The sequence below is a fragment of the Rhagoletis zephyria genome, unplaced genomic scaffold (genome assembly GCF_001687245.7).
Source record: "Rhagoletis zephyria isolate East Lansing unplaced genomic scaffold, Rhagoletis_zephyria_1.1 Rzeph_scaffold_00594, whole genome shotgun sequence".
Lineage (NCBI taxonomy): Eukaryota > Metazoa > Arthropoda > Insecta > Diptera > Tephritidae > Rhagoletis > Rhagoletis zephyria.
In genome coordinates, this window is record NW_016157678.1 from 17685 (window position 1) to 28893 (window position 11209).

Consider the following 11209-nt stretch of genomic DNA (forward strand, 5'->3'; position numbering starts at 1 on the left):
GCAAAGACAAAGAAACATTGCTGGCAACATACAAGGCAATAGTGTGGTCGCCGGGGCCTAGTAGGACGCAGTGGACGAAGCTACATACAGTACAAAACACAGCACTTAGGACATCGACAGGATGCCTCCTGATGTCACCAGAACACCACCTCCACGATGAGGCGAAAATGCTCCCAATCAGGGAGCACAACACGATGCTCTGCAAGCTGTTTCTGGTTGGGAGCCGCAGATGTGGCCACCCAAATAGACAGCTGCTTGCAGAGGAGCCCTCGCCAAGGCACGTCAGGAGGCATCTATATGAACCGACGGACGAAGTCGAGAGCTTCATTAAGAAGCCTCTGGACCCGGCAGCTTACAGACAGGGACGCAGTCTCGAGTTATGTAGACTCTAGACCTGTGAATGCCGTTCTACGCACACAAACACCGGACATTGACGCGACGGAGCTCCATCTGCCTCGGGAGACCAGAACAACAATAGCCCAACTTCGCTCTGGCTACTGCAGCAGGCTAAAATCCTACATGAGTAGGCTAAATGCGGATGTGCCGAATGAATGTCCGGCATGCGGAGAGACCCCTCACGACTCGAAACATCTCTTCTCTTGCCCGGAAAACCCCACAACCCTAACGGCGTCGTCCCTGTGGAGCGACCCCATAGAGGCTGCACGCTTCTTGGGGCTGTCATTAGCGAAACTCGACGACAACGACTGAGATATCAACCGATCTGGGCGGGGTTGTTGTAGCCGCTACAACAACAACAACAACGAAGGCAAAAGCAAATACAAGGAGTGGTGCACCGAGCAAATTCAATAAAGGAAGACAAGAGAGCACCGACAGCGCAACGTGTTCTTAACGTAAAAGAAGGAGAAAATCCATGCAACGAAAACTTAAAGCAAAGAGGTTGAACGAAAAATAGAGGAGTTTCAGAATAAATTTTGGTAAAGATGAGAGTTAAATTAGAAAGTCTCACGGTCACGGAGTTAAATAAACTACTCCGAAGAGAGAGTTTAACAACAAATGGCAATAAAGCGCATAAAATTGCCATGTTAATCGAAGCATTAGGAGGTGACGAAATCGAGACTGAAGAAGTGGATGAAGCGGAGCCGTGGCTGTCGTCCATCAACGAATTAAAGGAGATGGTATGCAGCTTAGCGAAGTCGGTGAGTGACATTAGATCAGGGGCACAACCACCAGCGCCGGGTGGCATTGTGGATGTAGAGCAGATAGTAAGGGGAACTTCGCAGCCGACGACGTCTTCAATTCTGACACAAGCTCACTCTAATATGCACGACATTATTGGCGTTTTACCAGAATTCGATCCCTTGAAGAAGTCGACGTCATCTCAACAGTTCATGACTAAGGCTGACATCTCAACAGTTCATGACTAAGGCTGAGCAACTGCAACGTATATACGGTTGGAGAGAAGAATTAATATTGTTCGCGGTGCAGCACAAAATGAAAGGCGTAGCAAGGGATTGGTTAGACGCCCAGCCCGTATTCCAAACATGGGCTAATTTTGTGAGTATGCTAACGAACGATTTTCCATGTACGGTTAATTCTGCGGATATTCATAGGGAATTAGCACAACGTAAGCGCTAACATCGAGAGTCATTGGTAGAGTACTACTACTATATGCTTGCAATTGCCAGACGAAGTTTTTTGGAGGATACATCGATAAATTCATATGTCATCAATGGTTTAAATGACATGCATTTAACGCGGTTGCTTTTGGCAATGAATATTCAGACAACTAACGATTTGCTGAGGTCAATAGAAAATGTAGCAGTAAATCACCCGGCGGTCGTGCACCGGCCACCTCAATCGAAACCAGCTGAGATGACATACGATACCGAACGCAAGCAGGACCAAAATGTTATAATTGCAACGAATATGGGCATATTGCGGCAAAATGTCCGCGCCCATCTAAGAAGCCGCGGTGTAGTAAATGTTCTAAGCCAGGTCACGAGCCGAAAGACTGTAAAGCTGGGGCTAAATCTACAGTTGTAGAAATCAACATGAACAACGATCATTATAGGACATATTTGTTTGGGAGGCCGAGAATTCGAGGCGCTAGTTGACACCGGAAGCGATCATTCGTTGATCAGTCAAGTGTACCAGCAACGGTCAAGCGCATATCTATTTTTAAACAGTTCGAGGGATTTGGCGGTTCACGAGTCGAATCAACGGCAATGGTAGAGGTTGAAATGAAGTTAGGCAATGAAATGGAACACGCTCATTTATACATTGTACAAGATGACGTAAGCAAGGGCAATTGAGAGAGTCGTATGTGGGACGATTACCGTGCTCTCAACGCGGTCACAGTATAGAAGCAGTTTCCCATGCCAATCGTTGAGGAGCAGTTGGCAAAGCTTACCGGAGGACGATATTTTACTATGCTAGATATGACCTCGGGGTATTACCGGATACCGCTAGAAGAAGATAGTAAAAAATATACGGCATTCTTAACGCACGATGGACTTTTCGAGCATAACGTTATGCCGTTTGGTCTAGTCAATGCCCCGATGTATTTTCAAGAGATGGTGCTCCGACTAATCGCTAGTCTTGAAAATAGAAAGAGAATTATTAGCTACTTGGATGAGGTCATCATCGCGACACCGACGATCGCTGAAGGTAAACAAGTGTTAGCAGAGTTTTTAAAAGCAGTTAGAAGTACGGGCTGGAAGCTAAGACCTTCTAAGTGTACGTTTCTGGAAAGTGAGGTGAAGTTTTTGGGTCACATCGTAGCTCAAGACGGCATACAGCCGAGTAAGGAGAAAACCGAGACTATTGACAAGTTTCCATGACCGAAGACTGCTACGGAGGTTCAGCAATTTCAAGGCAGCCTTTCAAGTAAGCCAATTTTAGTTATTTATGATTTGAACAAACGCCACGAAACTAGCAGCAAAACTAGCAGCTGCCAAAATGGATAAACAAAAATTCGCGCCAAATATTTTCATTAGTCGAATACACCGATCAGCTGATTACTTGCTAGTTTCTGATAGTTTTTCGTTTCTCTACTTTTTCGTTATTTCGCTCTCTGCGAGCTTAATTCTATCAATTTTCTCATTCTTCTTCTTCCCGATAATTATCTGCTAGAAAAGAAAAGAAACAAAGGCATAAATGCAGAATACGTACAGTTCTCAAATTAAAAAAATTCATAAGGGGATCGATAGAGATCATTGAGGTGAGTGTAACGATGTATTTTTTTTTTTTGGGAAACAACAACTACAACAATTATTAAAGGGGTTTCAGTGCCTTTTCTTCGCAACACAGAAAGAGAATTCTACTTTGTGAGGGTTATAATCCATAAGTGCGGCCGAAGGCCGCCTACGCAGGAAGGTGTTCTGTGCAAAAGGTGTTCAGCGCCTTTTCTTCGCAACACAGAAAGAGACTTCTACTTTTTGAGGGTTATAATCCATAAGTGCGGCCGAAGGCCGCCTACGCAAAAAAAAGTTTATACACAAAAACCCTGTATACTTTTTTTCCATATTAATTCCATTTTTGTGAAAACTATAAAAAGGTATATGTATAAATATGTATATCAAATTAAAGAGAATTAAATTCTCTATCAAAGTTGTCCAATTCCTTGAAGAGGTTTTCGAGAAATATTAATTTGAGAAAATGCTTAATTTGAACTTTGACCTTTAATAATTGTTGTAGTTGTTGTTTCCCCCAACAAATAAATATACCGTTATGTTCACCTCAATGGTCTCTATCGATCCTATTTTTTTTTTTTTTAATTCGAGATTTGGTGGGATTGTGCATTTGTTCCGAAACAAAGCCCTTGTGTCGTTCGAATTACGAATTGAACTAGAGTAGTAATGGCATATAAAATAAAGTATATCGATAATTCGATATTGATTGTAATCTCTCAGATAAATTGACATAACGCTGAGCAGCTGTGAGTTGAATTTTGTGTGCTGACGAAGAAAAAAATTTGGGTTGTTGTAAATACTTTGCTACTACTCGCAGTAAGACAAAATTTTATATTTAACCATAGATTTTATTTATTTAGTTCAGTAAGTTAGATATACCGACGAAATATACAAATTTGGCTCCTTGCACGGATATTTTTTTACGTACACATAAAGGTGAGTGTTGTCATATGAATAATGAGGATTATTTTTATGTATAAATATGTAATACCAGGCAACCATGGATACTGAAAAATCCAGCAATAGTTCATTTGAGGATCTCTCAAATATAAATGAGGCAGAGTCGAAGCCAACAGTCGCGGAGGCCGACAAAAAAACTGACTTGAAAGAAGAAGATGAAAATAACCATGAAGAGCCGAATATCCAAAAAAATCCAAAAGACGAAGGCCATGAAAGCGCTTCAGCAAGGGACGATGAGTCTTGCGATGTGTTAGGGAACGGTCAATTAGTTAAACGTGTTTTAAAACAAAGTACAACAGGCAAACGTCCCACTCGAGGTGATTTGGTCACAGTTTCATTTACTGGGAAATTGCCCGATGGAACCGTTGTTGAACAGAAGAAAAATTTTCAAATGCATGTGGGAGATTTTGAGGTGAAAGATTGTTTCATGCTGTAATATTTTTATACTGACCAATATTTTTAAATACAGGTTGTGCAAGGTCTTGACATGGCGATTCCACTTATGAGCGTTGGTGAGGTTGCAGAGATAAGAATCGATACAAGATTTGCTTATGGGAGCTTAGGTTTTAAGAATGAGAACAATGAAAGTGCAAGTGTGCCAGCCGATGCAAATGTATGAATAAAACAAAAGCAGGGACGTGAACCGGCTTTGAACCGAACCGGTTTTGAACCGGAAAACCGATTTTTTCTATTAATTAACTGAACCATTAGCCGAACCGAAATTTTCCACAAATGTTTGATCCGAACCGAAAACCGAACCTCTTTCCATAAAGGTTTAAAGGTTCGTTTCAACCAATTTTCAATAGATAAATGTACCAACTTTTTTTCCTTTTTTTAAACATGGTAATACCTACCATGTTTGTTTACCATGTGACAATATCAAATGTAAAGGCAACACCCATCTCATTTGACAGACACTTGACCCTTAACCTTGCGCGTTGTTGCACTTGACACCTAAACATCCGCGTTATTGTGTTGTTTTTAGAACCCTTAAACCGAACCGAAACCCCGGTTCAAAGACCAAAAAGACCGCTTTGACGAACCATTCCAAAAGTGCGAAAACGGTTCGAACCGCTGTACCGAACCGACCAAATTTTTCATCCGGTTCACGTCCCAAAGTACACAAAAAGAACAAAAGTACTGCATTTCATGACGTTTAAGTTTTTGTTATTTCCACAGCTAATATATGAAGTGCATTTATTAGACTCCAAAGCCGAGGATTTCTCAGACCTAAAATCGTACGAAGTACGCCGGAAATACGGGTTAGCGCAATTGTCATTAATTTTGTATTTGTATTGTTTATTAGTTTATAAACTCTTAATTTGTTCAACATTTTGCAGAACCAGTAAAAAAGAAAGGGCTAATTTCTGGTATAATCGTAACGAATTCAATACCGCAATTCAATTGTATAGACGTGCGTTAGAATACTTGGATGATCGCGATGGTGACCCCGACAGCGCCTTCGATAAAGAAGATTTAGAAGTAAGGTTTAAGATAATCAATTCATAAACTTATTTGCTGACATTTAGGATCTAACCTTTTGTTCTAATATAGCTTTCTAATAGTGACTTGCAAACGTTATTGGAGGATCGATTAATTGTGTACAACAACCTAGCAATGGCTCAAATTAAAATATCAGCTTTTGATGCCGCTTTAAAGTCGGTAGAAAATGTTTTACGTTGTCAGCCAAATAACTCTAAGGCTTTGTACCGTAAAGGACGAGTTAGTACATCACAAAAAATAATTAAAGATACTCAATTATACCATAACATCCTTATAGATTCTAGAGGGAAAAGGGGATACCAAGGGAGCTATAAGTTTACTTCAAAAAGCCGCTGCACTCGAACCAGATAGCAAAGCAATTCAGCAGGTAAGTGTTGTAGCACGTTAGTGTTCCAAGGTTTTATAACTAATATCACTTATTTAAAAAATAAAAGGATTTGGCAAAGTTGATAATTAAAGCACGAAGAGAAGAACATAACGAAAAAGAAATGTATCAAAAAATGTTGGGACAAGCGAAAAAACTCGAACAGAAACACAAACAACCGCAAAAACAGCAAAACATTGAGAGTTCAAAGGTATTTATATATTACACAGGTAGTATTATAACTTATAACCCGTGCAAAAGCAGACATTCGACAATTTAAGAAAATTATCCAATGGCCGTCGTCGCATAGTGTTTTGGAAAAAATGTTCTACAACTGAATTTCAAAAATCAAATAATAGTTTTCCTTTTTATTTTATGGTATTAGAAAATATCGGGAGAATTCAGTTAAAATTTTCAAAGCAAAACCTAAAGATAGCTTTGTTACTGGCATTTTAACGGATTTTTTTCAAGTATTACATTTGTTGTATAGAATTACTATTTCGTTATGTCTTTATTAACTTAGAAATTAAACGAATACAAGTTGCTTTTACACACGGAAAAATCTGACTTTGTTAGCGTCGCTAGAAAAGTTGAATGAATTTAAGTTGGTTTCAGTTAGTACAAACGAATGTTGTTGTTGTAACAGCATACAAATTCCCCAAAGAGATTTTGGGGAGTGTTGCTGGAGTGACAGTCCTTGGCCAGATATAAATCTGGGTCGTTCCGGTTACGTAGACCCGACTGTCGTGGGAACGTACAAACGAATGTCAAACAGCTATGTTCGTCTACTGCGGCTTTTGATGTTGCCACTTAACTACTGCGACAAGTGTTTGGGTTGGTCCCTACACCACCCCCTTCCAGACCTAACAGCGGACAACGTAAACAGGGTAACTGTTGTTGTTGTTGTAGCAGCATACAAATTCCCCAAAGACTTTTTGGGGAGTGTTGCTGGAGTGACAGTCCTTGGCCAGATATAAATCTGGGTCGTTCCGGTTACGTAGACCCGACTGTCATGGGAACGCAGGTAACTGTGTATGTTGGTGATGTATCGCTGCTAACTCGTCCCTGGGGAAGTAAGCCGGCTTAAGTCTGTCAATGGACACCGTCACTTGTCTTGATCCAATCAATATTGTATACGTCTTGGGGTACCTGTTAACTACTAGGTACGGCCCCTCATACGGCGATTTCAAAGGCTTACGGATAGTGTCATCTCGTAAAAATACGTGACTGCAGAATCTCAGGTCTTTTGGCACGAAAACGGTATGCTTTCCATGCTGTGAAGTTGGCGTTGGCCTAGCCATTTCCAAATGTCGCAAATCCCGCAGGCAACTCTGCTCATCTACAGGCGTGCTGACGTCGGCCTCCAGGAAGTCGCTGGGTAACCGGATAGGTTGTCCGTAGAGTATCTCTGCAACGGATACATCCAAGTCCTCTTTCACGGCCGTTCGTTAGCCTAAAAGCACGATGGGTAGGACGTCGACCCAGTTCGCGTCTGCAGCATCTGAGGGCAGCTCTCAAAACACGATGCCATCTCTCCACCAACCCATTAGCTTGAGGGTGGTAGCTGGTTGTTTGGATGTGTTTGACGCCTGATAGCTTGGCTAGTTGTTTAAACAACGCACTCTCGAACTGACGCCCCTGATTCGTAGTAATGTACTTTGGCGTCTCAAACCGGCTTATCCAACCGTTTAAAATTTCTCTTGCCACTGTCTCAGCGGTCATGTCCGCTATAGGGATAACCTCCAACCATCGTGAAAAACGGTCGACACAGGTTAAGCAGTATGTATATCCGCGCGAAGGGGCTAACAGGCCGACGATGTCCACATTAACATGTTCAAAACGCTTCCCGGGGACCGAAAATTGCTGTAGTTCCCCTTTCGTTCTGTGCAACTACGCACCCGCGCTCGTACATCGCTGCTTACTCCTTTTCAAACGAAACTCTTTAAAATAAGTTTAATTGATGCCTTCGCACTAGGATGTGATAAACCATGGATCGCATTGAACACCACCTGTCGCAAAACGTCCGGAACGTATGGACGAAGTGTCCCCGTTGAATTATCGCAAATGATTTGTACGCTCTTACCCGGAGCTTGACTTTTGACCAGGTGTAACGAAGTGGGCTGACCATTTAACAGGCTCCTCAACTCAGTTTGCCTGGGGATAGTTTTTCCCACTTTTGATCGAGAGGATGCGTGAGCGGCTTAAATCTGTAAATATTGTGAAAATCTTTCCATCCAAAAAATAACGGAAATACCGCACAGATTTATATATGGCCGGTCATATGTGCTATACCGCTTCTCGGTTGGTGTAAAATTCTGGGAGTGGAAACCTAACGGGACCCAAACATTGTTCACCCGTTGCCGAAGAACGGAACCTACAGCGATGTCCGAAGAGTCGGTCATGAGAGCGATTGTCGCGCCCTTCATCGGAAAAGCCAACAATGCAGCCTCCGCCAATTGCCTCTTAAGATTTTCAAAAGCCTCCGTCGCCTCTACTGTCCAGGCAATAACTGTCGGTCGTGTTTCTTGCTAGGGCCCATGAGTCGCTGTAGTGGCGCTTCGATGGCGGCAGCGTGCGGTAAAAACGTCTGTAAAAGTTGACGGCCCCTAAAAATCTCAGTTCATGTACTTCCTTCGGTTTCTTCTATGCTATGATGTCATGAGGCAGTGGTTTAATGCCTTTGCATGAGACTAGATGGCCCATAAACTCTACCTCCTCCCGGGTGAGTTGACATTTCTGGCTGTTGATGATTAAGCCCTTTTCGAGGTAGGGGAAAGCGAACGGCAATCTCATTACTGTTTCATCAATGAAACGCTGGAACGTATGTGCTGCGTTCCTAAGTCCGAACGTCATATACCTGAATTCGAACAAGCCGAACGGGCTGAGGATGACCGTTTTCGGAACGTCCGCTGGGTGTACAAGGATTTGGTGGTAAGCCTTTTTACAGTCAATTACAGAAAAATAGTTTTTCCATACAAGTCCCCTCCGAAATCCTGAATATGGCGTACCGGATAGTTGTCTGGCAAGGTCTTCGCATTCAACCGCCTATAATCACCGCGAGGCTGAAATAAACTTACCCCTCTTAATGAGATGATTCTATATGGTAGTTTCATGATTTGGCAAATCGATCGGGCGCTCGTTGTTCTATCAATGATCGCCTTACTCTTCATGTCAACCAGAATCTCGAAATGTTTTAAAAAATCAGCATCCAATATAGGGTACGCTACGTCAGCAATTACAAACAACCACGAACATTTTTTCCGCAAGCCCAGGTCCAACACCATACGCTTAGTACCATAGGTACTAATTTACGTGTTGTTTGCAGCTACCAGCCTAATAGGCGCCCTCGATCGCTTGTCGCTACAACTTTTGGGTATCACTGATATCTCCGCACCCGTGTCTACAAGAAATTTTAGTGAAGATGTCCTATCTCGGACATAAAGGCGGCTGCAGTTATTATCAGCCTCCGCAGGAGCCACTTTGAACGGAGGACTGATTAGTTTTCCAAACGTTTCTGACCGAAAGCACATGGCTGCCGGCATCGTGTTGCATTTTCACGAAAAGTGCGGTGATACCAACAAGTGTCGTGTGCTGGTTGAGTTGTCGTCCTCCGCGAACTGGTAGATGACGTTGTACCCGAAACAGCATTGCTGCTCCGCCAAAAGCTGCTTAATGAGCCTCTGGACTTCGTCCGTCAGTTCATATAGATGCCTCCTGACGTGCCTCGGCGAGGGCTCCTCTGCAAGCAGCTGTCTATTTGGGTGGCCACATCTGTGGCTCCCAACAAGAAACTGCTTGCAGAGCATCGTGTTGTGCTCCCTAATTGGGAGCATTTTCGCCTCATCGTGGAGGTGGTGTTCTGGTGACATCAGGAGGCATCCGGTCGCTGTCCTAAGTGCTGTGTTTTGTACCGTCTGTAGCTTCGTCCACTGCGTCCTACTAGTCCCCGGCGACCACACTGGTGCTGCGTAGTTTAAAACCAGCCGGCCTATTGCCTTGTATGTTGCCAGCAACGTTTCTTTGTCTTTGCCCCAAGTACTGCCGGCTAGCGACTTGAGGACCTTGTTGCGGCTCTGTACTTTATTGACAATAGCGGTTGAGTGCGCAGAGAAGGAGAGCAGGCTGTCGAATGTTACTCCGAGTATTTTAGGATTATTCACCGTCGGAATTGGTGTGTCATCGACGTGAATTCCTAACGGTAGCCTGACCTCCTTCGTCCAGGTTGTGAACAGGGTCGCAGAGGATTTCGTAGGGGAGAGGGCTAGACACTTTGCAGTGAGAAGCGAGAAAGTTCGGAGAGATACCCGTTTACTTTCGAACCCAGGTCATCAATTCCATTCCCAGTCGCCATGATCGAGCAATCGTCGGCGTAAGAGACAATCGAGACTCCCTCTGGTGGTTGAGGAAGCTTTAAAATGTAAAAGTTAACCAGTAGCGGGGAAAAGACACCACCCTCTGGAACTCCCTGTTTTATTTTTCTAAGTTTGCTCGATTTGTCTCTAAACATTACCGACGAGTGTCGACCACTCAGATATTTGCTGACCACCGTTTGAGCCTCTGTGGGAGAGAGGAAGCCTCCATATCTTCTAGTAGCGTGGAATGGCTGACAGTGTCAAAAGCCTTTGACAGGTCCAACGCTACTAGAATCGTTCTCTCACAGGAACGTTTACGGTTAAGGCCACGAGTTATCTGAGTGTTTATGGCGTTAAGTGCTGTTGTTGTACTGTGCACTTTACGGAAACCATGCTGATGCTTCGCTGGGGTCAAGTGGTTTGTGAAATACGGGAGCAGCAAGGCCTCGAGTGTCTTCGGCTACCGGGGAAAGGAGTGTTATCGGCCGATAAGAATCTCCTATGTTAGTAGGTTTCCCCGGTTTGAGCAGTGGGACCACTCTCCCCACCTTCCAGATGTCTGGGATGTTGAGAGTGGCCACAGACAAATTGAGGACCTCCGTTAGGTACGCTTCCTATGCAGGACTAAAATTTTTCCACATCAGCATGCATATTCCGTCGGGACCCATGGCTTTGGAGGCTTTTGCCTTCCCGATGGCCACCTGAACTTCACCGCAAGTGAAAGCAAGGGGGGCACAAGTTGTTGGCAGTTTGTGCAGCCTTCTGGTCACTCGACGCTTGGCTTTGTCCACCGGAGGATGCAGTATGAACTGCCGGCTAAAATAGCTCGCGCATCGCTCCGGGTCCGACGAAGCATGGTCGCCGAAGGAAATTTCGAC

General features: G+C 43.7%; 1 protein-coding gene across 7 annotated transcripts in view; it reads left to right on the forward strand.

Moving 5' to 3' along the window:
- Positions 1 to 3868: 3868 nt before the first annotated feature.
- zda (peptidyl-prolyl cis-trans isomerase zonda) overlaps positions 3869 to 11209 on the forward strand; it is a 28758-nt gene continuing 21417 nt past the window's right edge. The window contains exons 1-9 of one of the 7 annotated variants that reach the window (XM_017612977.1): positions 3873 to 3968; positions 4018 to 4088; positions 4147 to 4524; positions 4582 to 4725; positions 5292 to 5374; positions 5453 to 5594; positions 5667 to 5834; positions 5893 to 5982; positions 6050 to 6190. In XM_017612977.1, coding sequence (XP_017468466.1) covers positions 4153 to 4524; positions 4582 to 4725; positions 5292 to 5374; positions 5453 to 5594; positions 5667 to 5834; positions 5893 to 5982; positions 6050 to 6190 — 1140 coding nt within the window. In that variant the 5' untranslated portion in view covers positions 3873 to 3968; positions 4018 to 4088; positions 4147 to 4152. Of the gene's footprint in view, positions 4089 to 4146; positions 4525 to 4581; positions 4726 to 5291; positions 5375 to 5452; positions 5595 to 5666; positions 5835 to 5892; positions 5983 to 6049; positions 6191 to 11209 lie in introns of all 7 variants that reach the window. The other 6 variants (XM_017612978.1, XM_017612980.1, XM_017612979.1 and 3 more) reach the window with 6 other exon arrangements.